The sequence below is a fragment of the Odocoileus virginianus genome, chromosome 20, assembly GCF_023699985.2.
Source record: "Odocoileus virginianus isolate 20LAN1187 ecotype Illinois chromosome 20, Ovbor_1.2, whole genome shotgun sequence".
Taxonomy (NCBI): domain Eukaryota; kingdom Metazoa; phylum Chordata; class Mammalia; order Artiodactyla; family Cervidae; genus Odocoileus; species Odocoileus virginianus.
In genome coordinates this window covers 41,385,383-41,397,218 of record NC_069693.1, presented here as the reverse complement: position 1 = coordinate 41,397,218, position 11,836 = coordinate 41,385,383, and the positions used below count along the sequence as shown (strand labels likewise).

Sequence of the window (11,836 nt, the reverse complement as noted above, 5' to 3'; positions counted from 1 at the left end):
AAATGGCAAAAATAAACCAAAAAGGAACACCAGACAAGTTAGTGCTATGAAACTCCTGACATGGTTTTTATTTTGTTTTGCTTTTGTGGTGGGAAGCCCTGGTCCTTCCACATAGGGACATCGTCCCCAACAGGTAAACGGGGGACATGCTAGTAAATTCTAAAGCTGAATTTGTTTTCATGGTATAACAATGGGAATCTCACTGGATGGAAATTTTAAAGAAGAGTTTCTCAGTCATGGTCCTGCCCGTGAAACATAAGGAAGCAGCACTATCACTCTCTGCAAGAACTTTTGCCTAGGTCCACTCCCATCCACTTTCTGCTCGGTATTCCAACCGGTCCAAATCATTCCTTCCTCACAAGGCCACTTTTTGAATAAATCCTCGAAGTGAAATCTGCTAAGTCAGGAACCATTTGGTTATAATTTTCTTAATGAGAAGTAAGGCAAATATGGGAAAATGAGGGATTTCAATGATTTGGGCAACTTTTTAATGGATGGTCAGGAAAAAGGCTGTTTTATTCTCCAAGCTTTTCTCTATCACTTCATCCTCAGATTCAGCCCCAGGGAAAGGTGAAGGGGTAACTCAGCTGATATGTACAATACAGCTCATAGTCCAGGTTTAGCTTTATTACCTAATAGAAGTTCAATCTCTGGAACATTAAAATTAACTGTTCCAAAGTTTAATTAAAAACACAATTTACAAATATTTAATATCTTCTGAAAAGCATTTCCAAGTTAATGAAAAAAATATATACATAATATATAATCAAATACCAGATAGTTTCAAATCCCATCAGGTTCACACTCAGTAACATCGGTGTTTTTAGGTTCCTCAAAATCTGAAAGAAAAAAAAAACACTATTTAGCACCTTTTCTCCTTTTAATTAAAAAGGGGATGTGACAGTAAAAAAAGTAACTGTTGACAGCCCTTCTTCACTATGTTCAAGGTTAAAGACTAGGTAGGTGTATCACTATAGTTTTTTTTTTTTTTTTCCGCAAATGTGTGAGGTCTTTATTCCTTAGACAAGATGGAAAGAAAACTTGACTAGTTCACACGTTAGCATCAGAGACGACGCCTCTCAGATGTTCCTGGAGGGAGAGGCCTGATGTTGCCGAGCCCTCCATGCTCCCAGAGACACAGGCACCTACCTTCTGTTAGATCGACAAGGTGGTTCTCAATGCCCGGGGAGGGGACGGAAATTCCCATCGCCTTTCGGAGTCCGTATGTGCTTACAATATCGCCTGGAGTTACTTGCTGTGCAAGTTCTTTAAGGTTACTGGTCACTTGTTCAGCTAGGGGTAAAAAAAACAACAACACAGAGTTCAAGGTACTGAAATGTGATTCCTTTAGATAACTTTAAAAAAAAATGAACTGTCCATGGTGTTCCCTTCAGTGTTACTTGATAGTGGTACCACTACTCAGAAATGCTCCCGTTAAGCAGCTTGCTTCTCCAACCAGGGGCTTCCCTGGTAGCTTAGGTGGTAAAGAACCAGCCTGCAATGCAGGAGCGCCCGGTTCCATTCCTGGGTTGGGAAGATCCCCTGGAGAAGGGAGAGACTACTCACTCCAGTATTCCTGGGCTGCCCTGGTGGCTCAGATTCTAAGAGGCACCACATACCGAGATGCATTTCTCTGTATGATGGACCCAAGAGACAGATCATGTTGGGAGGGGGTCTGGTGCTCAGACGCTCATTCTGGGCTTCCTGGAGCTCTCTGAGCAGTTTGGTGGTCTCATCAAGTTTCCTCTGGAACACTTCAGCTTCTGTGGGAAAAATAACTTATTAAGGACAACATGGACATACTTGTACCTGATCCTGTGCAATAAACTGAGGACTATGTTCTGGGGTTTTGCCATTTATTGGTCAGCTGTCTCTCCTCAAAGGAGTAACCCCCACTAAGTGAAATCACCACCACAGGCACACTTTACTGTTCACTGAGCTTGGCCAGTCACCATGTTCCCGCAGTGAATGGCTATGCTTGCCTGTGCTGCTCTGATGTTGTATCTTAGCTGCCTATGTCAGGAAGTGTTTCCTCCAAATCCTCTGGAGACACTCACCTTCAGAGTCGAACACTTCGACTGGGGCTCCGAAGTGTGTTACTGCTTTCAGTGCTGTGAGCTTGTCTTGATTACTGGAGTCTAAACGCCCTGTGAGTTCAACTTCTGTAACCTGCTTTAAAAAAAAATTATCTGAGCTTGCTGAGCCCTGACAGTGCTAGAATGAGAAGTCAGTAAGACGGCTTGTGTTTACAAGCCAAGTTATTTCACTTATTTAGAGTTAGAATTCTGATGCCATAAAAACCTTTAAAATGCCGTTCCTAAATCCTGGTGGAAGTGTCCGTAGGTTCACACTTCTCGGTAATGGAATGGTGTGTTTTAAAGGCTGTGTTATCTGTTTCATCACTACTCTAAGGATGAAAGCCTTGTCACTGCACTTGCGGTGACTGTGACGGTACTGTGGGTTCTGAGGTTCACAGGCAATGTTTTAGTCCATACACTGGCACTCCCTTATGGCAGAACTTGAACATAAGATACTTCCTGGGTTCTCTTCTGGGCCTCAAAGTCAGGTTGTTAGTATTGCATGGGAGAAACAAAATCCTAAAATGGGTAGTTTTATTTTTGGAATCTCAAGACTCAGAATTTCCATAACCGCAACACTGGTTTTTAGAAAATGATCAACCGTGACAGTTGAGTAACCCAAAGTTAATGGTTCCATTTATACTCTAGTATTGCACTCTGAGCTCAGACACGAGGGCTAAGTGTGGTGGAGAAAACCTTACAACTCGACTTAATACACTTCTCACCCAGCTTTCCTTCCCATTCTCCAGCTTTCCTTCATTCTTACCTGTTCACATACATGACCTTGCCTGGCTCATCTTTCTTGGAAAGTGACATGAATTTTTAAGTACCATCTACATTTGCATCTATCTTTACTTGGTCTTCCATCTTCAAGTTTTCTTTCCTGTCAAAAGGCTTACAACTCTCTATCTAAGTCATGTAACTTGTGGCATCTTTATCTTGTCCCCATCATTGTACTGAAATTACTCTGATTAAGGTTACAAATGATACCTGTCCTAGAGGGCTTCTATATGGCATCTGACACTGCTGGACTCTTTCCTGCATTGACTCTTCCATGCTTTTCCTACCTTAACTATTGGTCTTTCCAAGGTTCTTTGGCCTTTTCCTGTCTATGTGTTCTGCCTGGACAACCTCATTCACTTAATACCTACAACAATTCCACTTTGACACTAGTGACCTCTAGATCAGCACACCTCCAGTGATGTCCCAAACCACACTCACCAGCCCTGAAACCAGATGATACTTCCTTCCTGCTGAAGGTGTGCTCCTTTTCCTGTCCCTCTGACAGAGCTAACAATGCTAGTATCCACCTTGTGCATCAGGCCCTATCAATTTTAGTTCTACTGTATTTTTCTTTATTGTACATCTTCATTCTCTTCCATTACATTGTTATCTAAGCAAAAAACAACTAGCTTAAGTCCCACAGCTTTTCGCTGGTCCACTCCCTCCAGCACCCCCTTCTCCTACACACCTAATCAGCAGTCTTTGAGGAGAAAATCTCAGCTTCCTAGCACTGCATATACAGCTTGTCATCTGATCCTCCTCTCTCTGGTACCCTGTGGTCACTCACTTCTTGGGTGCCCTCTTGCCCTGCCTGCTCAGATTATGTCGTTAATCTGAGTTAATGACATAACTACCCACTTCATACACCTGGCCCTGTGCTGAGGACCCTGTTCATCTTTCTAGACCCAGTTCATCTGGAAGCCTCTCTGTGAGGACCTCACCAACTGTCCAAAGCAGCCAGCCCCCCCAGCCTGCGCTCCCACAACATGTGCACTTATGCTTTACAGTAACTGGCTTTGGCTCCCTTGTTTACATGCTTGTCTAATGCACTTACTGCTGCTCCCTTCTCCACAGGCAAAAAAAGTTCTTTGATTTCAGGAGATACTCAATAAATATTTTGCTTTTAAAATAAAAGCTTTATCATTTAGGCTTTTTCGCTTCTTTGCCACTTAAATATTTCTTGTAAAGAAATGAAATATATTCACCTCCATTTCTTTTGCTGTGTCAAGTATCCTAGTCTGGCCTTCATCTTCAGGAGATGACTATAAGGATAAAGAAACACACTTTATTAAAGAAAACATCAGGTGGCTAAAATCTCTGACAAACAGAAGACAGGAGAACTCCTGGTGTATTCTGCATGAAAAGAGGCAACATTCTCAAACAGCATCAGATGTGTATAAAATATTCAAATGCTACAGAGAAGGTGAAAACTTTCCATAACCCTAGTCTTCAGAGATAATGCGTACATAAACAACACATGTATCACGTGCAAAAATCAATGATGATATGTTACCTTCTCCTGAAAGGTTATACTTGGATTTATTGAACCGATTTCTAGTTTTAAAAAATTATAAAAACTGTATTCCTTACATATAACTCCTATCTTATTTTCTAGTATAAATTCTGAGAAAAGAAACTGCTAGATCAAAGGGCAGAGAAATTTTAAATTTGAAATATACTGCTGTATCAACCAAATGAAAGATAAGCGATTTTAGTTCAAGACCTTTAATTAATTCAGGTTAACTGATGCGAAGTATACAGTAAAAATATTTCTGAACTGATGTAAAGCTGAATGTTTTTTTAGGTGATGTAAAGAAAGCAGTTTTGCGCTAAGATACAAGACTGTATAGCAGTTCTCACTGGACTTCAGGCACTGACTCAGCTGTGCTGACAGGTCACCCAAGGACCAGCAGCCAGAGGTACAGTGAAGGCAGAGAACACAGCGAACTGCAGTCCCAGCCGCCAGGAAGAGTCAGAACCCCCAGCAGATACGGGGCTCCTCTATCTATGTTTCTGGAGATCAGCTCTCCTCTCCCCTGAACGGACATTTTCTGGTTCTCATCTTTGAGTCAAGTCTCTGAATTACCCCGGATTATGAACTATGTCCAACTGAACTGGAGCTAATTTACAAGTGTTAACAAAAGACAGCAATGAGGAAGCTTTTTACTTTTTTACTTGAGGCTCCACCACTGTATTATCACTACATAATAAGGAAAAGGACATTCCCTATCATTTTAGTCAACTCAGTGTCAAGCCGGTGAGCCAGACTTCCTTTTTTTGTTCGGGTATATAACAAGAGCTGATTTCTGGGTTGTAACCCCCATTTTTGATTTCTACATTTCCAAGATGAGGAGATAATGACAATCATCTGGCCCTCACAGATCCTGGTAGCCGAGTTACTTGTTTCCGTTCATTGTCCTCCACCCATGGGCTCCACCCTGGCTGGGCTGTCTTTTCAGTGGAATGGAGTTCAGCTGCCACACTGGTTAATCCCATGGTTTCATAACACTGATGACTAACACTTGAGGACCAATGATAAATCACCCTATTACTTTAGCAGCATTCTTACCGTCTCGGACTCCTGCAGGGTTCTAGAATGTCCTCCTTTTGTTAAAACATCCAGTAAACTATCTGCCATAACATATGGATAATCTTGGCATGTGGCCAAAAACTCATGGATGCTGAAAAACAGTGTTGGGAAAGTCACTTTCATATAAATGATCTCCACTGGTGTTTCCTTCCTGTTACAGCCAACTATTTAATTAGATGCCTTTAACTTACGCCCATGATGTGAAACTTTCCATCAAGACAGAACACAATTATATTTACATATTTACCAGTGATAGATTTATCATCATGAGAGAACTAAGCAATATCAAGAACATCATGAAAAGGAAATGCTCCTGGGGAAAAGTTCAAAGAAAAATAAGATCTCAGTGATGGAGGGGACGAGGGCTCAGTCAGTGGAATTCTTTGCTTCTCTCTTTCACTACTTCCCTAAGGTGATCGTATTTGCCTCAGGGCTCTTGTATGTACTAGTGAAAGTGAAAGTGCTCAGTCCTGTCCGACTCTTTGCGACCCCACAGACTATACTGTCCATGGAATACTCTAGGCCAGAATACTGGAGTGGGTAGCCTTTCCCTTCTCCAGGGGATCTTCCCAACCCAGGGATCAAACCCAGGTCTCCCACATTGAAGGCGGATTCTTCACCAGCTGAGCCACAAGGGAAGCCCCTTGTATGTACTAAAACACTCTCAAAGTTCCACCTCCAGATTGGACCACAATCTTTGGCAACTCCATTTGGAGGTCAAATAGCCTCATAATGTCCAAAATTGAACTGCTGGATCTTCCTCCCGAAGTAGTCTTTCTAAAATCTTCCCTCTTAGTAACAGCAATGTCATCTTCTAGGCTTCATCTAAAACCCTGGAATTCTCCATGACTTTGCTCTCTCACACCCCACTACAGTGACTCAAGAAATCCTACTTAGGCTGACTCCTGATCCCATCTCGGCACCTCAGCCTCCACCCCTTCAGTTCAGTTCTCATCTGGATTATGACAGCAGATCCCCTGTGTCTTCCCTCGTCCCCTATAATCTGTTTCCCATACAGCAGCCATAATGATCTTTTAAAAATTATAAGCCAGACTTGGTCACTCTGCTCAAAAGCCACCAGTATCTTCCCATCTCACTTAGAATAAAACTCCAAGTTCTTACAAAGATCTATGCCCACCTGCTATTTCCCCTGCACTCTTTCTGCCCTCTACTGCTCTTTAAATGTTTCAGGCAGGTTCCCACCTCAGGGCCTTTGCCCAGCTGTTCCACTGGCTGGAATGCTCTTTCAGACAGCAGCAGTGTTTCCTTCTTTACTACCTTCAGTTTTTGCTCAGTGTTCATTCAGCAAAGTCTTTCTTGACTATTTGAAACAGCACTCCTCTCCCAACCCTAGCACTCCCTATATTCCTTTTCTTCAAAACACATGTTACCACCTGACATCAGGCATGAGTCTGTGTCAGTACTGTTTCCCTGCAGAATCCCCAGTATATAGAAGAACGCCTGGAAAATACGGTACCCCAGCAATACCTGTATGTGGAATGCATGGATGAATGATCGAGAAAGGATTTATTTAAGCTGGTGAGAGGAGGTCTAAAGGATACAAATGGCTTGATCTAAAAACACAGTCATTGACTTGTAAAAACAGTACCACCACTACCAACCACACATATGTAAAAGTGAACAAGTCCCTCTTTCCAGAAAACCAGAAGACTGGTTAATCTACTGGGTTAAAGTCTTACACATAATGAAAGTTTACAAGATTCCACCGCCAAGAAGCAATAACCCAAGCTCAGCCCAACCCAAGCCAGAATGCCAGTAAATCAGGACGGTATCTCATTATGCTGATGGCATGCAAAGTACCCAGTATCCTAAACAAGAACACAAAACATGTGATAAGGGCTGGTGGAGTCTAACTGCCAGAGTCTACTGGGACCTGACAGGTCAAACAGGCTTGGATGGGGGTCGGCTTTGGACCAAACCAGGTCTTATCTCCTATCTTGGGGAAAATGTTTGGTGGCTTTGACTTTGATTTGATCCCCCATAGCGATCAAATCTGGAACAACTCACTGACGCAGAAACATGTTACAATGAAGCAGGTGGCACACCAACATTCTGAAGCAACAAGCTCCTGAATTTTAGTAAGCAGAAATACAAGACATCTTTAAAAACATCTTTTTGTAAGAATTAAAATATGGCAGATGCCAACACCAGAAAATACTAGGGAGACACATGGTTTCTTTAAAATATTTACTTTCCATTAAAGAATGAGGATAACTAGGGGTCTGTTTAATTGTCAATTAAAAAAATTCCTGAACACATTTCCCACCATTTGAATAACTCTGTAGGTTATGTGTATCAGTGTTTTAGGACAGTGCAGCTCTCAGAGCACCAGTGAACAGATGACTCACCTGAAATCATTGGGGAGATCAGGGTCTTCCCCATAGGTTGAATAGATCAAATCAGAATCGTCCTTGCTGATATTTGCAAACGTGGAGTCATAATGTGGTGCGTAAGAACTGTAGGGTCCATAACTCAAGTATAACACTGTTGATGAAAACACACATAGAACCACAATACTCTTCTTTAACTTGGATGTCAATCTATTTTTCTAATTATTAAAGATTATTCCCTTCTAACTGTGCTACTTCACTGACTGGCAAACAAATCCAAGGTAAATTATTTTCTCCAAAATATATAAGTCACAACTCAAGTGAATCTTTTCTTACAATGGGGAGGGGAAAAACAAGAAAGCAAACTCATTTTGAATATTAATACTGATTTTTCAATTTCTTTAAAATATCTAATTAATGTTGCAAAAATACCATAAATAAAGTTAAAGTAATGGTGATTATGCTTCTTTTCCTCAACTCCTTGAAAATGAGAAGAGGAAAAACCACACTACCACATGGGAGCCTTACCTGGAGTCACTTTGTTTCTTTTATCTTCTTTGAATCCCTGCAAAGTATTCACTCCAGACTGAAGTCTTCCAGTTGTCATCCCCAGTCTCACAGGACAATAGCCTGGTTCTAAAACGTAAGAGTGAGCATGGTGGAGACGGCTCATGTGGCAGTGACCCCATGGTGCTCTGCGGAGTTTCTGTGCACACACTGCTTCAGGACACCCACCTCACTCCGAGCAGCCCTTACTATATCCATCTTTTTTTTTTTTTTTTTTTTTTTTTGCCATTTTTAACAAAAAAAATCTGAGTTCAGAAAGGCAGGAATGTAGCCAGGATCCAAATCTGGTCCTTTTCATCATACTCTGCAGCATCCTGGAATTCTTTATAATCATGTTGCACTTCACTTTAAAAAACATATTTAAAAGTCCGACCTTTCAATGTGAAGATGATGGAAGTAAACTAGTAGAAAAGGTCAAGTAACAGAAGCGGAAATCCCTGATTAAAGACAAGAACTCGTAATACATTCAGGATAAATTAATCTCTACAAGAGGCAGACTTGTACTGCAGGGAGGAATAGCCTTTACAGACGAAAAGCCCGTACACCAGGCATGAAGCCCTGTAATGATGCTGGAGGTCTGTGATGTAAGCGAAAGAACAGAGAGGGGTGGTGTCAGGAGAGAACGTGGTCTCTAACAAAATCCAACAGAAAAGATTTACTCCTGAAGAAAAGCGCTGGTTTTTCTAACAGGCCCACCCTGGAACAGAGTCGACTGCCACATGTGATCAGCGTGACAAAGCAGAAGCACTTGTGAGAAACTCCAAACCTCTAAATAAGATCTTCCTTCCTTGGTAAGCATCTGGTATCTTAATTGGTACTAGTACCTCCAACCAGGAGGATGAAGCTGAGATGCGAACAGGGGCATCTTCCACCTTAAACCAGTAAACTGGCCTCCTGGGAGAGCAGCTGTTGAGTGTGAGGATCAAGTCAGTGTTGGCTGCAACTGATAATGTCTACAATAGTTGGGAACCCAGAAAACCAGACCAAGAGCAGAGACTAGAACCCCAGGTACAAAGAAAGGGGCAGATCTTTGTGCCTTTAAGAAAAGTTTCACCTAAATCAACTTAGCTGCATCTCTTATCACCAAATTTTCATCACTGATACATCAGAAAGAGCAATGTTCTCAATCCTGTGGCATTTTCTATGATCCAAGACCCTAAAAAATTCTACTATGAAAAGTTCACTTAAAATTAAAAAATGGGGCCAGAGCGAAAAGAGCGAGTTGTGGGTAGTGGTGGCAGCAGTGGCGGTGTGCGGCGGTGGGGTCATGTGGCCACAGCCACAGCGGGGGCGGCTCCTCCAGCCTGAGCAAGGCCCGGTCTATGGCCTGTACCTCTGCACCAACCTGGAATGGCGGCAGGGCCTCATAGTATTTAAAAAAAAAAATATATATATATATATACATATAAAGTAAAAGAGTTTTATTTTGAAATCATAGCGCCAGTTCTTTTTCTAAGTCAAGGAGCCTATCAATGTTCTGCTTCAGCATTTCAAGAGTGTACTGTAATGTTAAAAGAAAACACTGACAGGCTGGCATCAAGCTCTTCTCTGCTTCAAGGTTTTTTTTTAACCTGTTATTCCCCAATCCCTTACTCACCACCTTGGGATCACCCTAAACCTCTCTTAAGGAAGCCGTCTTTGACCCCCAGACACTGTTACTCCTCTGCGGCTCTGTTCCCCTGCTGCACTGATTCCTGGTGGACAGGCTGCCATCTCTTCACTTGATTCTTTGTGTGTTTTTCTTTCCCCACCCCACAGAATGTAAGAGGAAAGGACCTGTCTGCTCCTGTTTCGTTCCCTTTTACACCTAGCTCCACCTCCAGCTCCTAAGACAGTGCCTTCCTCATTGCAAGTAATAAATATTAGAAGCTATTTCCTTTGTCATTATTCATTTCTGTATCCCCAATTATCTCCCTCCTAATGGTAGTAGGAAGAGTTATTTATAGAATAAACATTCTCATGCTTATCACAACATGATTCCCTCAAAGATAAATGATACATATTTCCCATTCTTACATCAAATTTCAAAATATTCCCTATTCTATTTCCATTAAAATATCATTTGAAAAAATAAAAGTATGACTGATGTTCTAAAACAGTGATTCCTAACCTTTACAATCTTTCTAACAACCACAGTGAAAGATATAGTGTCATTTACTATATATTATTCCACTACCATTAAGGTACTAGTATAGTACATGGCACATATAATCATTTTATTCCCTAAAATCTTAAAAAGTCTTAAATTTTATTATGTCATAGTCTGAAGGTTTTGAGATATTGCCTGAGTCTTTTTGAGGTATCTCAAAAAGTGCCCGTCTCTTAAAACCAGGGCTAGAAATGACCGCCTAATATTTTGGGTTTGTTAATGGGTTGGCATGACAATCCAGGAACTTAGATATGTTTTAAGTCTTTTTTCACGTGGACCACATTTTTAAGTCTCTATTGAATTTGTATAACACTGCTTCTGTTTTACGTTTTGGTTTTCTGGCTGCGAGGCATGTGTGATCTTAGCTTCCCGATCACGGACTGAACCCGCACCCCCTGCACTGGAAAGCAAAGGCTTAACCATTGGACTGCCAGGGACGTCCTAGGCACTTTATATTTTAAAGAAAACTTGATTTTGTAGCACTTATTTTGGGATGAAATAAAGTTAGGCTAGCTGTTAGTATGAAGTACAGGATACCTAGCCAAATACTTTATGGATGATGATAGTTGGATTTATCAATATTTAGACTAGCTCCTCTAAAGTTAAACAAGCTTCTCTAAAATGCTAACCAAGTTGCCACATTAGCATCAAGTTCATGCACAGTCTAATTCTGTGAACCTACCTCCGACAACAGGATCCACAGGATGGAGAAGTCCCAATGTTGTTGTTCCATCTGGCTTTCTCCTTTCAAATTCACACTGCAAAGACCCAAAGTATTCAAATGGCATAAACAGTTTTATATACGATACATATGTATGTTGCTCACCAGAAAACCTCACCTTAGTTTAATCAAACTAATATTAGAGGTGGCTATCATCATACTCATATCAACTTTCACATATGTACACAGGTGCTGATGGGTTAAAGAAATAAAGGTTAGAAAAATCTCAGAATTTTAAAAGAACCGTGTGGGTGCTCAAGTTCTGTTTAAACTATTTTAAAAAAGTATACTGAAAACCAGGGAAGAGAAGTGACGTACCTAAAGCCATGGATTAATTCATTCGGTTTTAGAACTGAGGTGCTAAACAACATGATTTCAAAAGACCGTGTATGTTTTCTTATAATCTTAAAAGTATGTGGTTCATTTTCCAACATTTGAACACATTAATGTCCCTTAAAAAAAACCCCAAACCCTTCTAGTCAGTAACAGAGGATAGTATGAATTATGTACTTTAAAAACAAGTATATTACTACTTTTTCTTCTGTGAGCGCTGTCCTGAAGAGCTCTATGGCAGATATGGATTAAAAGTACACAAGC

General features: G+C 41.1%; 1 protein-coding gene across 5 annotated transcripts in view; it reads right to left on the bottom strand.

Moving 5' to 3' along the window:
* Positions 1–484: 484 nt before the first annotated feature.
* BRD7 (bromodomain containing 7) overlaps positions 485–11,836 on the bottom strand; it is a 38,637-nt gene continuing 27,285 nt past the window's right edge. For 3 of the 5 annotated variants that reach the window (XM_020913616.2, XM_020913618.2, XM_070451332.1), the window contains exons 9-17: positions 11,201–11,276; positions 8,331–8,438; positions 7,821–7,956; positions 5,431–5,542; positions 4,067–4,123; positions 2,058–2,172; positions 1,620–1,763; positions 1,150–1,293; positions 485–839 (exon numbers count right to left, since the gene is read on the bottom strand). In XM_020913616.2, the coding sequence (XP_020769275.1) occupies positions 784–839; positions 1,150–1,293; positions 1,620–1,763; positions 2,058–2,172; positions 4,067–4,123; positions 5,431–5,542; positions 7,821–7,956; positions 8,331–8,438; positions 11,201–11,276 (948 nt within the window). In that variant the 3' untranslated portion in view covers positions 485–783. The remainder of the gene's footprint in view (positions 840–1,149; positions 1,294–1,619; positions 1,764–2,057; positions 2,173–4,066; positions 4,124–5,430; positions 5,543–7,820; positions 7,957–8,330; positions 8,439–11,200; positions 11,277–11,836) is intronic. The other 2 variants (XM_020913617.2, XM_020913619.2) reach the window with 1 other exon arrangement.